At 42.0% G+C, this 24,495-nt stretch overlaps 1 protein-coding gene across 4 annotated transcripts in view; it reads left to right on the plus strand.

Moving 5' to 3' along the window:
- The window catches only part of FANK1 (fibronectin type III and ankyrin repeat domains 1), a 136,067-nt gene extending 111,842 nt beyond the window's left edge, over nucleotides 1–24,225 (plus strand). For 2 of the 4 annotated variants that reach the window (XM_056532996.1, XM_056532998.1), the window contains 6 exons: nucleotides 113–178; nucleotides 18,384–18,549; nucleotides 20,214–20,357; nucleotides 23,361–23,438; nucleotides 23,534–23,578; nucleotides 23,668–24,225. In XM_056532996.1, coding sequence (XP_056388971.1) covers nucleotides 113–178; nucleotides 18,384–18,549; nucleotides 20,214–20,357; nucleotides 23,361–23,438; nucleotides 23,534–23,578; nucleotides 23,668–23,712 — 544 coding nt within the window. In that variant the 3' untranslated portion in view covers nucleotides 23,713–24,225. The remainder of the gene's footprint in view (nucleotides 1–112; nucleotides 179–18,383; nucleotides 18,550–20,213; nucleotides 20,358–23,360; nucleotides 23,439–23,533; nucleotides 23,579–23,667) is intronic. The other 2 variants (XM_056532994.1, XM_056532995.1) reach the window with 2 other exon arrangements.
- Nucleotides 24,226–24,495: the final 270 nt, after the last annotated feature.

Here is a 24,495-nt window from a genome sequence, read left to right on the forward strand (position 1 = left end):
ATGGTACTGTATAAGGTCAAATACATGTATGAAATAAACTCTATGTATTTAGACATGTTGTACACTAAGATATCTGCATTGTAAAATGTATTCTTTTCTACCGTGCCATTAGGATTGTTCAGTTACTCATTGATCACGGTGCCGATATCAACCAGGAAAACGGGAGCGGAAAGAACAGGTAAGTCCAACAACACTAACACTATTTACATAAAAAGGATAAAGTTGTATAATGGTGCGCATGTAACAATACTGTTGCAGTTGCAATTTCTTGTAGTGTACACTTCCCCACCTGTTTTAGGGTATGTTCACACTGCGGAATTCCCGCGGAATTCCGCGCAGTGAACATTACCATCAGTGTGAACGGGTCTTCCGCGAGACCCGTTCACACTGCGGTATTTCTGCGGCGGACAATTCCACTGCTGAAATTGTTCAGCGCAAAGAAAGAACATGTTCATCTTTGCACAGAATTCCGCGAGCACTACATAGCCGTCAATGGTGATGGCGCAGTGCCGTGTGGTTCTACCGTGAAGTGTTTCCGGCAGCGGCCTTACAGTATAGTCTAGCTCAGTGTTTCCCAACCAGTGTGCCTCCAGCTGTTAGAAAGCTACAACTCCCAGCACACCCAGACAGTCTTTGGTTGTCAGGGCACGCCGGGAGTTGTAGTTTTGCAACAGCTGGAGGCACTCTGATTGTTAATCTCTGGTCTAGCATGTAAGGTGCGGAAGTAAAAGTATTGAAAGACTATGATCTATTATGAAGAATGATTTTACCTGTCGCCTAATCTTGGCCAGGTTGTTGTGTCTGAAGATACCTTTAATGGCCATTGCCACCTATGACATGGAAAATATGATTTTTACATATGTTAGTTAAAACCTTAAAGGGGTACTCCAGTGGAATTTTTTTTTTTTTTTTAAATAAACTGATGCCAGAAAGTTAAACAGATTTGTAAATGACTTCTATTAAAAATATTAATCCTTCCAGTACTTATCAGCTGTTGTATGCTCCAAAGGAATTTTTTTTCTTTTTGAATTTCTTTTCTGTCTGACCACAGTGCTCTCTGCTGACACCTCTGTCCATGTCAGGAACTGTCCAGGGCAGGAAAGGTTTGCTATGGGGATTTTCTCCTGCTCTGGACAGTTCCTGACACGGACAGAGGTATCAGCAGAGAGCACTGTGGACAGACAGAAAATAAAATGAAAAAGAAAATAAGTTACTGTGGAGCATACAGCAGCTGAGAAGTACTGGAAGGATTACGATTTTTTATAGAAGTAATTGACAAATCTGTATAACTTTCTGGCACCAGTTGATAAATTTGTTTTTTTTTCTAGTGGAGTACCCCTTTAAGTTAAAATTGTTTAGCTATGTGTGTCAGCAATCTTCATTCCTTCACTCACTCTCAGACCTCCTGATATTCAGTTTGCAGCCAGATTCTAGGATTATTCTCATGTGGTTGGGTCCCTTGCAGTAATACATGCTCGATGTAGGGCTGGGTGTTCAGGAGTCTACAGTTTGCCGTAGGTGCTCTGCTTACTCTCTACGCTACACAGCTCATGTGATTGTCCCACTACAGACTGCCTTTTATCTGCTTTCCTCCCTATCTACATCCAGTGTGCTCTGCTTCCCCCTTCGCTGCTGTTTTTTCTAACACTGAGAGAAAGGAGGGAAAAAGCAGAAACACACATCCCTCTAGTGACATGTTGTGTTTTATTTTATTTAATCTTCAGGGGTGGTCCTAGCTACAGGAGCAGGGGTGGGTATTCCTACATACAGGGGGCAAGCTACATACACGTGAGGACAAACTACCTTACGGGGGAAAGAACAAACTACCTTCAAGAAAGGGGTGCTTCTTACTGGGTCAAGTTGCCACCTGTATGTAGGACCCCCTGGAAGTAGTTTTCTTTGCTCCCTGTATGTAGCTTCCCTTTGTAGGTAGAACCCCATGAAGGTAGCTTTCTCCCTGAACTACATATAGGGGTCCTACATACAGGGGGCAAGCTACCTTTGGGGGCAGGGCAAACTATCTAGAGGGGCAAGTTACCTCCAAATTTGTCAACACAAACCAACACGATTGTGAGTAGCAACATCATCAATACCAGCTAACATCACACGCCTCGCCAAAAAGAAGCAATTCATTACTTTGTTTGACTCATTTTTAGGTTGATATTTTTTTATAGCTCACAAATAAATTTATGAATATTCAAATAGCCCTTGGCAGAAAAAAGTTCCCCACCCTTGCTTTAAGCCATGGTTCAAGGTTAAAGGGGTACTCCACGCAAAAATATATATATGTTTTTAAATCAACTGGTGCCAGAAAGCTAAACAGATTTGTAAAAAATCTTCTATTAAAAAATCTTTATCCTTCCAGTACTTATTAGCAGCTGTATGCTACAGAGGAAATTATTTGCTTTTTGAATTTCTTTTTTTTGTCTTGTCCACAGTGCATTCTGCTGACACCTCTGTCCGTGTCAGGAACTGTCCAGAGCAGCATAGGTTTGCTATAAGGATTTTCTCCTGCTCTGGTCAGTTCCTGATACGGGTATCAGGTGTCAGCAGAGAGCACTGTGGACAAGATAAAAAAGAAATTCAAAAAGCAAAGAATTTCCTTTGTAGCATACAGCTGCTAAAAAGTACTGGGAGGAAAAAGATTTTTTAATTGAAGTAATTTACAAATCTGTTTAACTTTCTGGCAGCAGTTGATTTAAAAAAAAAATTGTTTTCCATTGGAGTACCCCTTTAAGCCTGAGCTATATTTCGGTACCTCCCCCCAGTGCAGCTACCACATATAGGCGAAACCACACCCATGGTGGCCAAACTGCAGTATTATTGGCACAATTGTGCAGATATTTGCCACTGCATATAGGCATGGTGTCATTTGCATTCAACAGATGCAACATAGGACTGAACACTGGGACATCACCTGCGGCCCGCAGCTATACATTGAGTTGCATGCAATCTTGTTGACTGCAGCAGTCACTCAATAATTATAGACAATCTGTAGCCCTTACCTAAACGTTAGGTCACATGGACCATCTTCTGGGTGGCTGCAACTAATCGACAACCACACCAACTGAAATTTGGGCATGGTTTGCAAATTGCTTGTCTATGATTCTGCGGTTGAGCAGGTAAAGTTACGGTTTACTACCTGCAAAATCATGTGACCATAAAAGAATATACTGTAATAGCCAAATGTCTTGGCTGGTAAACAGCAGTTTCACTTTCAAAATCACAGGTCGTTAACATTCAGATTGCAAGTTGCTCCCACATGCTAGTGAGCGCCTTTTCCACCTGTATGTGAGCTGTCCAGTAAGTTGTCACAGATTTAGGCTAGGGCTACATGGGGACTTTTAAGGCAGCATAGATCATGTGTTCCAAACACTTAGAGCCAGTGACGGGGACTCATGACATCACGCCCCCGCCCCCCCCAATGCAAGTCTATGGGAGGGGGCGTGACGGCTGTCACGCCCCCTCCCATAGACTTGCATTGGGGGGGGCGGGGGGGGGACATCACGAGAGGGTGTGGCCACGACGTCACGAGCCCCCCCGAACCGGCTCTAAGCTTTCGGAAGCATTTTCTTCCGAACTCTGAGCAGCAGAGTACCCCTTTAAAGATTGCCATGTTGCAGTTTTTCACCCCAGGTGATGAAAGTTAATAGGGTCACATTGCTGCTGCATCCACTAGCACAATGTGACCCCACTCATCATTGCAGTATCCCCCTACAGCAGGAAAACCAATATAGGTAAAAGATTAAACACTGATGAATATTCCAGCGAAACTCCAGACACTTTCTTGTAAGAAAATAATTATACAGCGACGTAATTGAAGATTTTGCAGCAGATGGAATGTGCAAGTTGTAACAATCAGCTTAATTTGTTTGTAGGAAGCAGAATATGTCTTTAAATAACCTATGGATCGGACGAGAATTCAGCGCATTTCCCTAAATAGATCATTCCTCGCAGTCTTACAGTAAACTGCAGATTTTATTACTTATGGTGTTTACTGGTTAATATTATGCTGAGCAAATATTTAATGGAGAAAACAAGAAGAGATATCAGGAGTATTTTACTATAATGTGAACGCTTTCTGTCTAGGTAAATGTTATTATAGGGACAGAATTATTACCTTCCTAATAACCATACAGTTTTGGGCTTTAAAAACCAAAACAATTTTTAATTAATTTTTATATATATATATATATATATATATATATATATATATATATATATATATATATATATTTGTGCTTTTGCTTTGCAAACAGCAATATCTTTTCTTTTTTTTTAATTAAAGCAATTTTTGTATGTTTTTTTTGCAAATTTTTTTTAACCATGTTCTACCATGTTTTTTTTTTCATATTTAGGCTTACAATGTGTGAGATAAAAACCAAAAAAAAACCCTGTGAAATAGATATAAAGAGCAGGAATTTTTTTCAATCTCATTATGTGCACTATGAAAGTCTATGGAAAAAGCGCAGGTGTCAGTTCATACATTGTTTTAAAATACAGCAATAATTCCAATGTTGAAATCATTGCAGTTTTTTTTAACACAATGGGTAAACTCAGTCTTAAAGGGGTTATCCAGGACAAAAATAATGTTTTATATATCAACTGGCTCCAGAAAGTTAAACAGATTTGTAAATTACTTCTATTAAAAAATCTTAATCCTTTCAGTACTTATGAGCTGATAAAGTTGAGTTGTTCTTTTCTGTCTAAGTGCTCTCTGATGACACGTGTCTCGGGAACCGCTCAGTTTGGAAGCAAATCCCCATAGCAAACCTCTTCTACTCGGGAACCGCCCAGTTTGGAAGCAAATCCCCATAGCAAACCTCTTCTACTGCAGTTCCCGAGACAAGCAGAGATGTCAGCAGAGAGCACTGTTGCCAGACAGAAAACAACAGCTCAACTTCAGCAGCTGATAATTATTGAAAGGATTAAGATTTTTTAATAGAAGTAATTTGAAATTCTGTTTAACTTTCTGGAGCCAGTTGATATAAAAAAAAAAGTTTTTTCCTGGATAACCCCTTTAATCTAATTCTATTAAACTAGTAGAACCCAAAAATTAAAATGCAGCCTTTTTACCGCCTTTTGTGCGACAGTTATTTTGCTATATTACATTACCTAGTTAGAATGAGTGTGTCTGGGTGAGGCTGTGATTCTAATATGATTATTATAATCATAATTATTATTTATTGTCATTTTTCTATTGACAAGTTCACCTGTCACTTTAAAAAGACTTTCGACATATCCTAAAGACATGTCCAAATTTTGATTGGTTGAGATCTGAGTTTTCAGAACCCAACAACGAGAAGAAAAGTGCAACTGACAGAGACAACCCCATAGACGTACATTGTAAGGGTACGTTCACACGAGCGGATTTATTTGCAGGTTTTCCGTTGCGTATTTGAAAGTGGGCGGTCTCTTCTCGGCTGTCCGCAGCAGATTTTCCACAGTGGAATTTAGGCTGCGGAAAATCCGCCGCAAGCCCCATTGAAGTCAGTAGGGACTGCGGCGGATTTTCCGCAGCGTAAATTCGAGCGCGGAAAATCTGCTGTGGACAGCCGAGAAGAGACCGCCCACATTCAAATACGCAGCGGAAAACCTAAAAAAAAATCAGCTTGTGTGAACGTACCCTAAGTTTGTCTCGCTTAGCGTGCTCTTCTCCCATCTAGTCCTAGCTATCTGTTGCGATCTTAACTCTCAGACCCCGACCGATCAGAACTTTTCACAACTTGTCTCTACAACATTTAAAAAAAAAATAAAGTGACAGTGCCCATTTAACTTTTTTTTATTTTATTTTATTCATGATTTGTCACCCAAAAGAAAAAGAAAAGTTGTTTTTATTTAACCCTGTCACCCAATGACCATATGATCACGGGGAACCATAGAGGCAGTGATGGTGCTATAGAACGTTTGGAAAGGCAGAAGCCATTCCCCTAAAGGGGAAGTGAATACCAGCAAATAACTTGTGGCCATAGTTCCAGTCAAGGAGTAGGATATATTAGGCAGCAAGTGAACAGTCAGTTCTTGAAGTTAATTTTGAAAGGAAGAAAAAAGGACAAGTTTAAAGGGGTAGACATCTTATTCCCTATCCAAAGGATAGGGCATATTAAGTCTGATTGCCGTCGTTTAGAATGCCGGCTGTGGCACCGGAGGCTCGTGACATCACGGCCACACACCCTCAATGCAAGTCTATGGGAGGGGGCGTGGCAGCAGTTGAGAGGGCATGACCGTGATGTCACAAGGGGATTGGCCATGACATCACGAGGGGCGTGGCCGTGACGTCACGCTGCATTGCTAGCTATAAGGCACGAAGCGAAGTTCGCTCCGTGCACCAGATGACTGTGGTGCCGCCGGGAGATCGCGGATAGGGGATAAGGATAGGGGATAAGGATAGGGGATAAGATGTCAGATCGCCACGGTCCCGCTGCTGGGGACCCCGGGGAACGCCGCTGCGGCACCCCGCCATCATTACTGCACAGAGCGAGTTCACTCTGTGCGTAATGACGGGCGATACAGGGGCCGGAGCAGAGTGATGTCATGGCTCCGCCCCTCATGACATCACGGCCCGTCCCCTTAATGCAAGTCTATGGCAGGGGGCATGATGACCCGTATCGACGGGGGCGGGTCGTGACGTCACAAGGGGCGGAGCCGTGACGTAACGATCCTCCGGCCCCTCTATTGCCCGTCATTATGTGCAGAGCGAACTCGCTCTGTGCAGTAATGATGGCGGGGTGCCACAGCGGCGATCCCAGGGGTCCCCAGCAGCAGGACCGCGGCGATCTGACATCTTATCCCCTATCCTTTGGATAGGGGATAAGATGTCTAAGGGCGGAGTACCCCTTTAAGGATCTAAGCGACCAAGGATTTATAGGCATACATATCCTATGTTAAAAAGAAATGTAAACCACTTAGTATACATATATATACACTGGATGTCTTTCATATGGAACAGCGCAGTCTACTAAGCTAATCCATAGAACTGGAAACATTTTTATGTCCCATTCCCACCTTGTTTTTGAACCATGAATTCTGCAGCATTTAGCACTAGCGCTCAGCAATGTTCAAAGCCCCATAGGGAATAAATGGAGTGATGGAGACCATTGTTCTCTGTTTTCGAAAACAGCTAGTTATCCTCTATTCCAGTATTTCCCAACCAGTGTGCCTCCAGCTATTGCAAAACTGCACCTCCCAGCATGCCCGGACAGCCTTTGGCTGTCCGGGCATGCTGGGAGTTGTAGTTTTGCAATAGCTGAAGGCGCCTTGATTGGCAAACAGTGCTCTTTTCTGTGAATAATGGATAACTTTGCACCTTGGAATAACCCCTTAAAGGGGTACTCCGGTGAAACACTTTTTTTTTTTTTTTTTTTAATCAACTGGTGCCAGAAAGTTAAACATATTTGTAAATTACTTCTATTAAAAAATCTTAATCCTTCCTGTACTTATTAGCTGCTGAATACTACTTTGGAAATTCTTTTCCGTTTGAAACACAGAGCTGTCTGCTGACATCACGAGCACAGTGCTCTCTGCTGACATCTCTGTCCATTTTAGGAACTGTCCAGAGTAAAATGAAATCCACATAGCAAACATATGCTGTTCTGGGCAGTTCCTAAAATGGACAGAGATGTCAGCAGAGAGCACTGTGCTCGTGATGTCAGCAGAGAGCTCTGTGTTTCAAACGGAAAAGAATTTCCACTGTAGTATTCAGCAGCTAATAAGTACAGGAAGGATTAAGATTTTTTAATAGAAGTCATTTACAAATCTGTTTAACTTTTCTGGCACCAGTTGATTTTAAAAAAAAATTAAAAATAAGTTTTTCACCGGAGTACCCCTTAAATACTTAAAAATTCTAGAAACTTTTTAATATATCTTCTTAGGGAGAATTGTCCTCTTTCTTGCCTTCCAGCAGCCTGCAGTACCTGTCTGCAGGCTTTCTGCCCACTTACCTACAAATGTGCAAGGCGTCTGACAGTGTCTCAGGCTGTTTCATACGTGTGATACATCTTTAAATTGCCTATTGTAAATTAAACCCCCTTTGGTTGGTTTATGTTAATCCAAAATTGCGTGCCATAATCTTGGGGCCATTTTTGAACATTCATATGTATACATGGATTTGCACATGCTTCTTTTTTTACTGGAAACAGGGCAGGCAAAATAGGCAGCCGCCTAGAGCGCCCTCTTGATTGGGGGGGGGGGGGGGGGCGCCGCTCTGCCTGACGCAAGAAAGTTACAACCAGCATCCGAACCACTCACTCAGCCAACATGGGGCGTGTCAAAGGGTGGGCCAATGGGTGGAGTCAAGAGGGTGGCAGAATAAGATTTTGCCTGGCCCTGACCGCAAATCAAATCTCCTTTTTGGACAAAGCGCAAAAGAGTCTAAAAAGCATATAAAACACATAATAAATGTGGTTAAAGAAAGACATTTACAAATGTACCCACTGCTAACATCAGGACAGTAGTACAGCATCTAGGCGCCATGTGGGTACAAACTAGACAGGTGTACAGTACATGAGCAGTGATCCATAGAATGTGTATGGCAGCTCCGAGGTGAGCGGTGTCCTGTCAGGCACTCTGTGGTCCAGAGCTGTAAAGTGATGCTGCATGCATCGCTGCTTACTCACCACATATGCTAAGCCAAGTGCTCTGCACCCAGCCCAATGAATGTGTAGATTTCCCCAGTCCTGAGAGGTGATGCCTGTATGCATCGCTGCTTATTCACCACATATGCTAGGCCAGGTGCTCTGCACCCAGCCCAATGAATGTGTAGATTTCCCCAGTCCTGAGAGGTGATGCCTGCATGCATCGCTGCTTATTCACCACATATGCTAGGCCAGGTGCTCTGCACCCAGCCCAATGAATGTGTGTAGTGGCCAAGAGCTGAGGGGTGATGCTGTATGCCTCGCTGCTCACTGGCTATATATGCCAGAACAGGTACTTTGCACCAAGCTCAAAAAATACCGTGTTTCTCCGAAAATAATATTATATTAATTTTAGTCACCAAAAACACACTAGGGCCTATTTTCAGGGTAGGGCTTATTTATTTACATGTGACTGGCGCAGCTCTGCCCCCCAACATCCCCGCCCCCCCGCCGGTTTATCAGCCCAGCGCTGCACCCCACATCGGGGGGCTAATCGTACCGTATGTCACCCGCGAGCGCTGCTTCTCTCCCCCCCTGCCAAATAATTATCAGCCGCTGCGCTGTACTTGTAAAGTAGCTTGAGCATGAAGGGCCCACATATACACCTGAATGTTTTCTATGTAGCACACACCTCTATACTTCTAAACACTGGCCAATACCTTTGCGCCAAAGAGCAGTTAAGTATTCCTGTGCCCGGGCTGCAAATATTAAAAAACAAACTTTAACTTACCTTAGTCCTCCGTTCCCGCATTGCTAAGGAACCGGCCTCATGGTCCCTCTGTTGTTCTTACTGCGGTCCTGGGGATGGGAACGTCACAGAGCCTCCAGCCTATCACCGGCCGCAGTGATGTCCCGCCTCGGCCGATGATAGGCTGAGCCCACTGTCATGTAAGAAGCCGGCCGACTCCTTACATGACAATGCGCTCAGCCTATCATCGGCTGAGGCGGGACATCGGCCGGTGATAGGCTGACGGCTCTGTGACGTCACAACACCAGGAACTGAGCAACGGAGAACAGTGATGTCGGTTCCTTAGCAACGGGTGAACGGAGGACGAAGGTAAGTTAAAGTTTGTTTTTTTATATTTGCAGCCCAGGCATTGCGTAGATCAGTGCTCTTCAACCTGAGGACCTCCAGATGTTGCAAAACTACAACTCCCAGCATGCCCGGACAGCCAACGGCTGTCCGGGCATGCTGGGAGTTGTAGTTTTGCAACATCTGGAGGTCCGCAGATTGAAGACCACTGGCCTAGGTGCTTATATTGCAGCCCACCCCGATAATCCAGCTAGGGCTTATTTTCGGGGTAGGGTGTATTTTCGGGGAAACACGGTATGTACGGTAGCCCAGAGCTGAGAGGTGATGCTGTTTGTCTAGCTGCTGACTCACAACATACACTGGGTCCAGACGCTCTGCACCAAGCCAAATAAATATGTACAGTAGCCCAGAGCTGAGAGGCGACGCCAGAGGCATAGCTTGTACCTTCTGGGCCCTGATGCTAAATCTGTAACAGGGCCCCATGTGCCAAATATTATACTGGCCTCTTATGGGGCAGATGTGCTTTGGGGCCCTCTTAGGCACTGGGGTCCCGGTGCGACTGCTACCGCTATAGCTAAATCCCTGGGCGATGCTGTATGTCTCATTGCTCCCCCACTGTATACGCTGGGTCTAGACATACAGTACTGTGTGCTTCATCGCTCAGTGCACAGGAGCAGGGAGTCGTACTAATGACAGGAGTCCCTGCTCCTCTACATACTTCCCGTGGCACACTGTGCCAATAGCGTAGATCACCTGCAGGCAAGCGCTCTGCTAATCATACATCTGTATGCCAGAGAGGAGCTAAGCGGGTGGTCCCTGTAGGGACAGCACATCAGAGGAAGCGGGGAGCTGCAGGAAGCAGGAATTGTCGAAACTGCAGGAGCGAGGGATTAGGACAGGTGAGAATGGTTGGTTGTTTTTTTTGTATTTTTTAAAGCACCCCAAGACAAATATAAAATCACTTGAATAAGGCTAGGTTCACACTATGGAATTTCCGCCTGCAATTCCGTTTTGAAATTCCAGGCAGAAATTCCGCTTACTAAAATGCATAGTGTAGTGAATGGTTTTCCGTTCCCATATTCACACTTCGGAATTTGTGAACGGAAAATCCGCTTGGAAATTTCTGCCTGAAGAATGGTGTTGCTCATTCTTCAGGTGGAAATACTGGCGGAACACATTGCAATTTATTGGAGACTGCAGTGTCCACATGGTCCTAGTGCTCACTGATTCAGTTGGCGCTGGCCGCACTTGGAATCTCTGGGCGGAAATTTTCTGCCCGGAGATTCCGCAGTATGAACCCAGCCTTAGGCTAGGTTCACACTGTGGAATTTCTGGGCCTAATTTCTGCCGGAGATCGAGTTGGCAGCACTAGCACCGCGTGGACTACATTGCCGTCCCCATAGATGGCAATGCATTTCTGAGCAGATCTCCCAAAAGATCCACCCTGAATTGCATTGCAGTCTATGGGAGCAGCAATGCAGTGTGCTCGGTCCTAGCGCCGCCTGCTCATTCTCCGGCAGAAATTCTGCCCAGAAATTCCGCAGTATGAACCCAGCCTAAGGGTCTATTCACACGGCAGAATTTCCGCTTGCGGAATTCTGCCTCAAATTATAGTCCATAGACTTCTATAGGATTCCGCACTCCCATACACACTTCTGAATTTCCGCTAGCGACATTCCGCAAGCGGAAATTCGGAAGTGTGAATGGGAGTGCAGAATCCCATAGACGTCTATGGGCTTTAATTTGAGGCGGAACTCCACAAGCGGAAATTCTGCTGTGTGAATAGACTCTAAGGCTGGGTTCATACTGCGGAATTTCTACCGGAGATCGAGCCAGCGGCACAAGGACCATGTGGACTGCATTGCTGTCCCCATAGACGGCAATGCATTTCTGAGCAGATCTCCCAAAAGATCCATCCAGAAATGCATTGCCATCTATGGGGGCAGCAATGCAGTCCGCTCGGTCCTAGCGTCGCCTGCGAGATCTCCTTCCGCCCAGAAATTCTGCACCGTGAACCCAGCCTTACTCTTAAATAGGACTACTGTCATAGGGAACAGGTTCCAGATGTGGTCTCTGGGTGTTATATGTGTACATAATTTTAAAGGTGTTCTGTTATGAAAAGAGATACGTTATTTTTGTGTATCCATTGTGATAAAGTGGCAAGGAAAGGGTGTATTTCCTTCGCTCACTTTAGAGAAACCTTCACCTGGGGCCTAATTAATGAGTCAGCAGACAGGGGAGGTCTTTATAAGGAAGAGACTCAGTGTGATCTGGGCTCTACCTAGGAAACAGCAGGCTGGCTGTAAGGAGGAGACATGGGCCCTGTTGCGGAAACACACAGCCGGAGCTGTGAGTGGTCCAAGAACTGGTGTGAACTGTGAGCAACAGGTTGCAGGAGGCACATGTTTTGCTGGCTTAGGGTAGCTCACCAGTTATTAGTCAGCAGGGACGTGCACACATAGGGTTCAAAGGGGGCTTCAGCCCCTGCCCTTTTTGCCCTTGCTTCTTTAATGCCCTTTTTTTATTTTTGCAAAACTGGTAGACAAAGTGAGTCTGCTCACTCTATAGAGGTGCTACCTCTCTGCAGGGGTCACTTGTATAGCGCTGGCACTGGCAGGGAGATGCTCGACTCCTTTAACAAGCCGCCCCCCTCCTCCTGTTCTGTTGCTGAACGATCTCGCACAGTGTAACTTCCTGTCGGCTGAGTCTGCAGGGACCAGGAAGCACAGAGTCCTGCTGAACATCCAGTTACTGAAGAATTCCCTGCACCCAGCCAGCTTCCTATAACAGTGAGTGTATTCATATATAGTGTGCAGATGTATTGTGTGAACATGTCTGTGAAGCCTTTGTGTATAGTGTGTATGTACAGCATGTATGGTATATGTGTGAGTATGTGTATGTAAGTGTGTATATGTATAGTATTTTATGTATGTTATATGCAGTGTTGTATCTGTCACTAGGCCAACAAGGCCCAGGATTGATGCAGCACTTATTGCAGTGTTGGTCACAAATCGCATGGCGCCCCTGAAGTACACTAATGTTTGTGTATATAAGTTTTTATATTTGTCTGTAATCAGTGTTTCCCAACCAGGGTGCGGCCAGCTGTATAGGCTGTCTGGCCATGCTGGGAGTTGTAGTTTTGCAACAGATAGAGTTACCCTGGTAGTGAAACACTGATTTATGCATGTGTGTGTATTTATCAATGTCTCACAACCAGAGTGCCTCCAGCTGTTGCAACTGCTGAAAGCACTCTGGTTGGGAAACACACACACACACATATTTATATTAAGGGATGTGGGACTCCTATCACCCAACACCAGGGACATACTACTGGTGGTTGTAGTCGTGCTATGTTCCTTTACATACTGGTGGTTGTAGTAGTGCTATGTTCCTTTACATACTGGTGGTTGTAGTAGAGCTATGTTCCTTTACATACTGGTGGTTGTAGTCATGCTATGTTCCTTTACATACTGGTGGTTGTAGTCATGCTATGTTCCTTTACATACTGGTGGTTGTAGTAGAGCTATGTTCCTTTACATACTGGTGGTTGTAGTCGTGCTATGTTCCTTTACATACTGGTGGTTGTAGTAGAGCTATGTTCCTTTACATACTGGTGGTTGTAGTCGTGCTATGTTCCTTTACATACTGGTGGTTGTAGTAGAGCTATGTTCCTTTACATACTGGTGGTTGTAGTTGAGATAAGTTTGGGTGGAGGCGGGGGGGGGGGGGGGTATGATTTTGAGGAGATCAAGCATATAATGGCCTATAACCAAACCAGTGTTTCCCAACCAGGGTGTCTCCAGCTGTTGCAAAACTACAACTCCCAGCATGCCCAGACGAGTTTTGCAACAGCTGAAGACACCCTGGTTGGCAAACTCTGAATCAAACATTCCCAGAACAAAATAAAAGAATAGAACTACAGAAGTAATTTTTTCACGTTCGTGTTTTCCTCCTCACATTCTAAAAATCATAACGTTTTCCATTTCCCGCCTATGTACCCATATAAGGGCTTGTTTTTGCATCAGAAATCGTACTTTGTAATGACTTCAATCATTTCACCACAAACTCTATGGCAAAACCAGAAAAATATTTGTGGGGCAAAAGTAAAAACAAAACAGCAATTTTGTAACTTTTGGGGGCTTCTGATTCTTCGCAGTGCACTTTTCGGTAAAAATGACACTTTATTTTTATTCTGTAGGTCCATACGGTTACAAGGATATCCAATTTATATAGGTTTTATTTTATTTTTCTACTTTAAAAAAATTATATCTACATGCACCAAAATTCGTGTTCAACCCCTTAACGACGCAGGACGTATATTTACGTCCTGCGCCGGCTCCCGTGATATGAAGCGGGGTCGCGCTGCGACCCCACATCACATCGCATCGGTCCCGGCGCTCAACGGCCGGGACCCGCGGCTAATACCACACATCGCCGATCGCGGCAATGTGCGGTATTAACCCTTTAGGGAAAGTATCTCTAAAGGGAAAGTATCCCGGCTAGTCAGTCGGGCTGTTCAGGACCGCCGCGGTGAAATCGCGGCGTCCCGAACAGCTTACAGGACACCGGGAGGGCCCTTACCTGCCTCCTCGGTGTCCGATCAACTAATGACTGCTCCGTGCCTGAGATCCAGGCAGGAGCAGTCGAGCGTCGATAACACTGATCACAGGCGTGTTAATACACGCCAGTGATCAGCATAGGAGATCAGTGTGTGCAGTGTTATAGGTCCATATGGGACCTATAACACTGCAAAAAAAATTTTTTTTTTTAAAGTGTTAATAAAGGTCATTTAACCCCTTCCCTAATAAAAGTTTGAATCACCCCCCTTTTCCCATAAAAAGTAAAACAGTGTAAATAAAAAAATAAATAAACATATGTGGTATCACCGCGTGCGTAAATGTCCAAACTATAAAAATATATCATTAATTAAACCGCACGGTCAATGGCGTACGCGCAAAAAAATTCCAAAGTCCAAAAAAACGTATTTTGGTCACTTTTTATACCATTAAAAAATGAATAAAAAGTGATCAAAAAGTCCGATCAAAACAAAAATCATACCGATAAAAACGTCAGATCACGGCGCAAAAAAGAGCCCTCATACCGCCCTGTACGTGGAAAAATAAAAAAGTTATAGGGGTCAGAAGATGACATTTTTAAACATATAAATTTTCCTGCATGTAGTTATGATTTTTTCCAGAAATGCGACAAAATCAAACCTATATAAGTAGGGTATCATTTTAACCGTATGGACCTACAGAATAATGATAAGGTGTCATTTTTACCGAAATATGCACTGCGTAGAAAAAGAAGCCCCCAAAAGTTACAAAATGGTGTTTTTTCTTCGATTTTGTCGCACAATGATTTTTTTTTCCGTTTCGCCGTAAATTTTCGGGTAAAATGACTAATGTCACTGGAAAGTAGAATTGGCGACGCAAAAAATAAGCCATAATATGGATTTTTAGGTGGAAAATTGAGAGGGTTATGATTTTTAAAAGGTAAGGAGGAAAAAAACGAAAGTGCGAAAACGGAAAAACCCTGAGTCCTTAAGGGGTTAAAATTGTCATCTTCTGACCCCTAAAAGTTTTTTATTTTTCGGCATATAGCGCGGTATGAGGGCTCATTTTTTGCGCCGTGATCTGAAGTTTTTATCAGTATCATTTTTGTTTTGACCGCTATTTACAAAAAAAATGTATATTATAAAAAAATATGCTATTTTTTATAGTGCCTTTTTTTTTATTTGAGCCCCTGCCCTCCAAAATGTCTGTGCACGTCCCTGTTAGTCAGGGCATGCTGATAAGTGTAGTCAGTGACCAGAAGTCTAAGATTTTATTTTGTTCCTGCATTTTCTTTGTTTTTCCTGCAATCTGTATAACTAAAGCTGGCGGGGTGCCAGACTTGCATCATGAACTGTTGTCTGCCCATTTATTGAGAGTTAACGTGTCCCGTGGCAGTGTCCAGGACGATCCCAAAGCTATCCCCAAGGTGGAATCCTTACACCATATTGGATATTGGTGACCTCAACACATTTAGACTTTTAGTGTAAGTGTCTTTTATTGTTAGGGGAAAGACCCAAATCTGCAGGATACTTGCAACATTCCTGGCTACTTTATATCTAACACTCGTGTAAAATTGCTGTTTTGAGTTGTTTTTTTTTTTTTCATACCCATAAGTACTTTACATAAAAATATAGTTCAGTGCCTGGAAGAGCCTGTTATATAATAGCCATGTGCTGCAGTTCACCTGTCTGAATAAATCTGCTGAGGGAGCACTGGGTTAGAACAATGTGAACCAGGCCGAGCACACAGCTGAGTCCGCTCAGCACCAGCGCTCCGCGTGTTTAGCTCACATTAATGGCCCGTCGTGTCCTCGGCGATTATTCTCCATAAGGTGTTATATAAACAAGTGACAGTGAACGTGGCCAAAAGAAGAACGCTCTGCATTCACTCCTCTTCATGCTCTGTCAAAGTCAATGCAAACCTGTTATTTGATTCATCAGCCACAAGGAAACTGATGCACACGATTGTTGTTGTTGTTGTTTTTTTTTTTTTTTTACCTTAGTAAAAACCCTTTATCTTTCTGGCAGAAGGAATATTTTTTCCTATTTCGGCAGGATGACCGCTGCATTCATTTAAAGGGTACCTCTCATCAAAAAAACTTTTGATATATTATAGATTAATGGAGAAATGAAGAGAAAGTCCAGCGTGGCAAGTCAAGCAATACTTGGTACTTTATTTAGCAATCAGCCAACATGGAGAACAGGTGACGCGTTTCGGCCACAGTACGTAGCCTTAGTCGTACCATAGTCGTATTATAGATTAATGTATGCAGAATAACTTTACAATTGCATGTTATTAAGAAATATGCTTCTTTCTATTTAACTTTCCACTTTGAAGAAATGACCACTAGGGGTCTCCCTACCAGTCCTGGCAGCAAGCATTTCAGACTCATGCTGGAGTCCTAAACACTACGAGCTGCCAGTCTGCTTTGTTCACAAAGGAGAACACTCAGAGCTGCCAGCCTGCTTTGTTCACAGCCTGTTTGGCTGTGAACAAAGCAGGCTGGCAGCTCTGAGTGTTTAGGACTCCAGCATGAGTCAGAAATGCTTGCTGACAGGACTGATCAGGAAAAATACAATAGAAAGAAGCGTATTTTTCATTAACATGCTATTGGAAAGTTATTCAACATTCATTAATCTAAAATATATCAAAAGTTTATTTGATGAGAGGTACCCTTTAATGCAAAAATAAAAATATTGCAGCGTATAGGAGACTGGCATGAAGAGCTGCTAAGGCTGATGTTACAAGGGGATCTGCAAAATCTGACCAGTATCTGTTTTAATGTGGATGAGGAGGGAGACAAAGGGGAGGCCATGGTGCCAATTTAACTTCAATGATAAAAAGTGGATTCCAAACACTGTATATATGATAGAAAAGTTTGTTCTCTGGATGAATCATTCACATTAGAATTGTAACTAAAGTAACAGTGGATGCCGCTGCTTGCGTTGTGCTCCGTAGGAATAGGTTGTCATGAAAAACCTTAAAGGGGTACTCCGCTGCTCAGCGTTTGGAACAAACTGTTCCGAACACTGGAGCTGGGAGCTCGTGACGTCATAGCCCCGCCCCCTCATGACTAGTGATGAGCGGCATTGCCCATATTCGAATTTGCGATATCTCGCGAATATATAGACGAATATTCGTCCTATATTCGCTAATTTTGCGTATTCGTTATATTTACATATTCGCGTATTCGAGGAAGAAAACAGTGAGGGGGTGGGCAACTTTACTATTGGTTGCTAGGGATGTTGTTGATAACCTCTGACAAGTGTATTTGCATCATTCTAATTGGCCCACAAGTGAAGAGAAGGAATATGCGAATATTCACAAAAATGCAGAAAAAAAAGCAAATATTCGCAATTTCGAATATTTAGTGAATATATTTGCAATATTCACGAATTCGGGATAAAAATTTGAAATGCAAATATTCGTGCCCAACACTACTCATGACATCACACCCCGCCTGCTCAATGCAAGTCTATGGGAGGGGGCGTGATGGCTGTCACGCCCCCTCCCATAGACTTGCATTGAGGGGACGGGACGTAATAGGGATGCGTTGTTGCATCCATATTATGACTGCAAGTTCCTGACTCACAGCAGTCAGTTCAGGTCATCAGATGTGTGGGTGGACCTGGGACTTACCATTAAAGGGGTATTCCAGGCAAAAACTTTTTTATATATATCAACTGGCTCCAGAAAGTTAAACAGATTTGTAAATTACTTCTATTAAAAAATCTTAATCCTTCCAATAGTTATTAGCTTCTGAAGTTTTCTGTCTAACTGCTCAAAGATGATGTCACGTCCCGGGAGCTGTGCATGATGGGAAAATTTCCCCATAGGAACTGCACAGCTCCCGGGACGTGAGTCATCATTGAGCAGTTAGACAGAAAACAACAACTCAACTTCAGAAGCTAATAACTATTGGAAGGATTAAAAAATTTTAATATAAGTAATTTACAAATCTGTTTAACTTTCCGGAGCCAGTTGATATATATAAAAAAGTTTTTGCCTGGATAACCCCTTTAAGCCAACTGAATTCTGAAGATGTTAGATGAGAGTTTTTTTTTTAACAGATGTCCCCCTTTTTCCCCTCTTGTTGTATAAACCCCTTAAATGCTGTAAAATTATTTACTCCTTCATGGTCTTCTGACTCTCTCTTTGCAGTCTAATGTTGGCTTGTTTCGCTGGACACCTGGATATTATACAGTTTTTAAGAAAACAAGGAGCATCTTGGGAGAGCCGGGATAAGGGCGGATGTACAGCCATGCACTGGGCAGTGGATGGAGGCAATGTAAAACTAATTGATTGGATGATTGGTGACGGCTGTGAGGTAGAGTGCCAACATTTTGTCTTTAAAGGGGTTATCCAGCCTATTAGCATTCATGATTTAAAGGGGTACTCCGGTGGAAAACGTTTTTTGTTTTTTTTTAAATCAACTGATGCCAGAAAGTTAAACAGATTTGCAAATTACTTCTATTAAAAAAAAATCTTAATCCTTCCAGTACTTATTAGCGACTGTATACTACATATGAAATTCTTTTCTTTTTGGATTTCTTTTTTTTGTCCTTACCACAGTGCTCTCTGCTGACACCTCTGTCCATGTCAGGAACTGTCTAGAGCAGGAGAAAATCCCCGTAGCAAACATATGCTGCGTTGGACAGTTCCTAAAATGGACAGAGGTGTCAGCAGAGAGCACTGTGGTCATGACAGAAAAGAAATCCAGAAAGAAAATAATTTCCTCTGTAGTATACAGCCGCTAATAACTACTGGAAGGATTAAGATTTTTTTAATAGAAGTAATTTACAAATCTGCTTAACTTTCTGGCACCAGTTGATTTAAAAAAAAAAAGTTTTCCACCGCCGTACCCCTTTAAAGATAAAAGGGAATCTGTTGTCTGTATTTAAAGGGGTATTCCAGGCCAAAACTTTTTTTTATGTATCAACTGGCTCCGGAAAGTTTAACAGATTTGTAAATTACTTCTATTAAAAAATCTTAATCCTTCCACTAGTTATTAGCTTCTGAAGTTGAGTTGTTGTTTTCTGTCTAACTGCTCTCTGATGACTCACGTCCCGGGAGCTGTGCAGTTCCTATGGGGATATTCTCCCATCATGCACAGCTCCCGGGACGTGACACCATCATTGAGCAGTTAGACAGAAAACGTCAGAAGCTAATAACTATTGGAAGGATTAAGATTTTTTAATAGAAGTAATTTACAAATCTGTTTAACTTTCCGGAGCCAGTTGATATATATAAAAAAAGATTTTGCCTGGAATACCCCTTTAAGGCTTAGACCTGTAGACACAGTAGGATAGACACAGTGGGGTAGACACAGTGTTAGAGTTCCCAATAAAATCACCTTTTTATTTCTCAGAGTGTCAAGGAGGTGGAGCCAAGCTGCTCAGGTGCCACAGCTTGTCACACCTTCTAGCTTGTCCTCATCTCCATGCCCCGCCTTGACTGATGTACAGAGCTTTGTATATCACTCAAGGGGCTGGGAGTGCAAGGCAAAAGAGTAGGTGTGTCAAGCTGTGGCCCTTGAGCAGCTCAGCTTCAACCCCTTGACTTTTATGTTCCAAACTTCTAACACTGTTAGATAGCTATTAGGGCAAGGAGACACATGGTACCTTTTTATAGATCTGTCTGTGATTCCATAATGTAGAAAAATGCTTTTATTCTCTGGTGCAAAAAGGTAGGGCTCCCCCTCCAACCCACTTCCCTGCATGCATGACAGTCAGCTAGGACAGTTCCTAACATGGACAGAGGTGTCAGCAGAGAGCAATGGGGTCAGGCAGAAAAGAACAACTCGACTTCTTCTGTGGTATACAGCAGCTGATAAGTACTGGAAGGATTAAGATTTTTTAATAGAAGTAATTTACAGATCTGTTTAACTTTCTGGTACCAGTTGCTTTGGAAAAAATAGTTTTCCACTGGAGTACCCCTTTAATCTTCCTGGTGTTGCTTCACCTATCACTATTAAATATATGTATATTTTAGGTTGATGTTAAAGATTCATGTTCACATTGGACTCCACTAATGCGAGTTTCAGCAGTAACCGGAAACGCTGATGTCGCTCAGCGTTTAATTGCCGCTGGCGCAGATGTCAATGCAAAGGATAAGGATGGGAAGAGTTCCCTGATGGTATGGACTGAGCTGTTATATCACACTCATAAGGGAGCATTGTGGGAAGGTCGTGAGATGGAGACAATACGATCAATTAGGGGGGAAAACACAATTAATGGTATTTTAAGTAATTTAAACATGGCAGATTTGTTGCAGAAATTTCCAATCATCTGAATGTGGCTTGAAGATCCACTTTTTGCAACAAATTTGCACGTGAATTCTTATACTGACTGGTACTGACAGAGGTAAAGGCCATAAAAGATACATGAAAGTAACACACGATGTGACATTTACCGATACGTTATTAACATTTTATACGTGTCTGATGTCAATCTCATCTGCGAAAGTAAATGGCAGGGCCACCTTCTCCGGGAAGGCAAGTAAGGTAGAGAAGGGCTAGGGTGTATTTGTAATGTAATAAATAATAATAAATGAATAAATAAATATTAGTATAAAAAGATACACATATAAATATAAATAAATAATAGTCAAATAAGACATACACATAAATATAATAATTAAATAAAGAAATTAAATAATTAAATAAATATTAGTATAAAAAGATACATACACATAAAAATAGTTAAAGGGGTATTCCAGGAAAAAAACTTTTTCATATATATCAACTGGCTCCAGAAAGTTAAACAGATTTGTAAATTACTTCTATTAAAAAATCTTAATCCTTTCAGTACTTATGAGCTTCTGAAGTTAAGGTTGTTCTTTTCTGTCTAAGTCCTCTCTGATGACACCTGTCGCGGGAAACGCCCAGTTTAGAAGAGGTTTGCTATGGGGGTTTGCTTCTAAACTGGGCGTTTCCCGAGACAGGTGTCATCAGAGAGGACTTAGACAGAAAAGAACAACCTTAACTTCAGAAGCTCATAAGTACTGAAAGGATTAAGATTTTTTTAATAGAAGTAATTTACAAATCTGTTTAACTTTCTGGAGCCAGTTGAGATATATATATATATATATATATATATATATATATATATATATATATATATATAGATAAAAAAAAGTTTTTTTCCTGGAATACCCCTTTAATTAAGATAAATAAATAAATAAAAATAAATAAATACATAAATAAATATTGGCATAAAAAGATATATTCATGTTCGAATACTTTAATAATGTTAAATAAATAATTAAATAATTAGTATAAAAAGATATACACATATAAATACTTAAATTAAGATAAATAAATAGTAGTCAAATAAGAAATACACATATAAATATAATAATTAAATAAATTAATTAAATAAATATTAGTATAAAAAGATACATGCACATAGAAATAGTTAAAGATAAATAAAAATAAATAAATACAGAAATAAATATTAGCATAAAAAGATATATTCGTTTTCAAATACTCAAATTATGTTTCATTGTTTAATTATGTTAAATAATTAGTATAAAAAGATACATACACATATAAATACTTAAATTAAGATAAATAAATATTAGTATAAAAAGAAACACACATATAAATACTTAAATTAAGATAAATAAATATTAGTATAAAAAGATACATACACATATGAATACTTAAATTAAGATAAATAAATATTAGTATAAAAAGATACATACACATATAAATACTTAAATTAAGATAAATAAATATTAGTATAAAAAGATACATACAAATATGAATACTTAAATTAACATAAATAAATATTAGTATATAAAGATACACATATAAATTCTTAAAGGAGTAGTCCAGTATAAAAACGTTTCCCCTATACACAAATGCTGTATTTCCGGCTCTCACATAGAGATGCATGGAGGGTGTGTGTCAGCCAACGTTTCGCACCATGGTCAGCACACTTCATTCATGCAGAAAGCCGGGGCCCGTGCGGGAGATCATTGGTGGTCCCAGTGGTCGGACCCCCCGGATTCTGACATGTATTGCCTATCGTGCAGATAGGGGATACTTAAAAAAAAAAATTTTTATATATGATAAAAACATTTTTTTTTTTGTATAATAAGATACACATATTAATGCTTAAATTAAGATAAATAAGTAAATAATATATAAGGATATAATACTATTCACTGCAAATAATATAATATAAATAATATAGCATATACAGTGGTCCCTCAAGTTACAATATTAATTGGTTCCGGGACGACCATTGTATGTTGAAACCATTGTATGTTGAGACCAGAACTCTATGGAAACCTGGTAATTGGTTCTAAAGGCACCAAAATGTCATCCAAAAATAGGAAAAAGTGAGAATTAAAGAAAAATAAGTAGATAACTAATATAGATAAAGAAAATCCTTACATGTAAAAGTAAGAAAGATCTGCTGGGAGCTGTAATCACTGTCTGTCAGTGTTTCCCAAGTATGGAGCCTCTAGCTGTTGCAAAACTACAACTCCCAGCATGCCCGGACAACCAAAGGCTGTCCGGGCATGCTGGGAGTTGTAGTTTTGCAACAGCTGGGGGCACCCTGCTTGGGAAACACTGGTTTATGTAGAGGGCAGGAGCTTCTTCGGGGTCCTGTACAGTACACAGTGTCCTAAAAAAGTAACATGGAGTCGCCCTCACCTGGTGTCCAGAGGAGCAGCTAACCCTGGAACAGGTAAAGAGTACAGAACATGTAATACCTCCCTGTACTGTAGGGGGCGCTACCAGACATCAGTCAGTGCATACGCTTCAGTAATACAGGGGTTTTACCAGTGAATGCCCATTCTGATTGGTCGGTTCTTCCAGCCATTGACACGTTTCACAGATCTGGACTGTCCGTAACATTGTATGTTGAGTCTGGTTTCAACTTACAATGGCCCATAAAAGACTATTGTATGTTGAGGCCATTGTAAGTTGAGGGATCACTGTATATGATTGATATGAATGTGATTCTGTGTTTACATCTGGGAAATTAGATTGTGGATTGTTGCCGGGCGGCAGAACATGCGCCTTGTTCAGCTTTTTTTTTTGCTGCATTCAGTACAGAGAACCCAATTATCACCCAAGGTTTTGTTAAGAATTAATTTTTCACCCTGTGTGTTTTTTTTTTCCAGGTTGCAACGTTAAATAACCATGAACGCTTGGTCCGTTTACTAATAGAAAACGGTGCCGACTGCAGCATCACAAATGAGGTACGAAAAAGCGCTGGGAGAAATTGTATTCTGCGCGGCAGCTATCAGACTGAAAGGTTAAGATAAGGTTCTCTCTCTCTCTCTTTTTTCCGCAGTATGGAATAGGCATCTCACAAATGGCTAAAGCTTTCAACAGACAGGTAAGGAGATGATGGTTTGTGCTGTGGAATGTATCAAATGTTTGAAAAGACTATTTCCTCACCCGTCCGTCCTTTCATCTTCCTGACAGAATATGGTGGTGATATTAGAGGACATGAAGAAGGAGATTCTATAAGAGAGGCTTCGCCGAGTCTACGCAAAAACCTGTGTTTGATTATCCTGACAGTAGAAAACTTGGAGCTCTCTGCTATGACGATACATAAAAGAGCAGCGGCACACAAGGGTAGACCTGCACCCTGTCGCTTCTCCTCACATTTCTCTTGTATTAAATAGAATTGTCTAGTACTTTTTTGTAAAAAAGAGAAGTAATCACAGGGTATAATGATGCAGAGTCTTCCCGACTCTGCATCATGAAGTGTGAAGACGGGATTTTATCATTGTTTAAATTGTACGTTGTGATGCTTAAAGGGGTACTATGCTTCTCAGCGTTTGGAACAAACGTCACACCCACCCGCCCCCTCAATGTAAGTCTATGGGAGGGGGTGTGGCGGCTGCCACACCCCCTCCCATAGACTTGCATTGAGGGGGTGTGGCGTGACATCATGAGGGAGCGGGGTTATGATGTTATGAGCTCCTGGCGCCGGCTCCAGCGTTCAGAACAGTTTGTCAGAGCTTGTGATGTAATAACCCCGCCCCCTCATGACGTCACACCCACCCGCCCCCTCAATGCAAGTCTATGTGAGGGGGCGTGGTGGCTGCCACGCCCCCGCTCCCATAGACTTGCATTGAGGGGGTGTGGCGTGACATCATGAGGGAGCGGGGTTATGATGTTATGAGCTCCTGGCGCCGGCTCCAGCGTTCAGAACAGTTTGTCAGAGCTTGTGATGTAATAACCCCGCCCCCTCATGACGTCACACCCACCCGCCCCCTCAATGCAAGTCTATGGGAGGGGGTGTGG

The sequence above is a fragment of the Hyla sarda genome, chromosome 7 (assembly GCF_029499605.1).
Source record: "Hyla sarda isolate aHylSar1 chromosome 7, aHylSar1.hap1, whole genome shotgun sequence".
NCBI classification, from domain to species: domain Eukaryota; kingdom Metazoa; phylum Chordata; class Amphibia; order Anura; family Hylidae; genus Hyla; species Hyla sarda.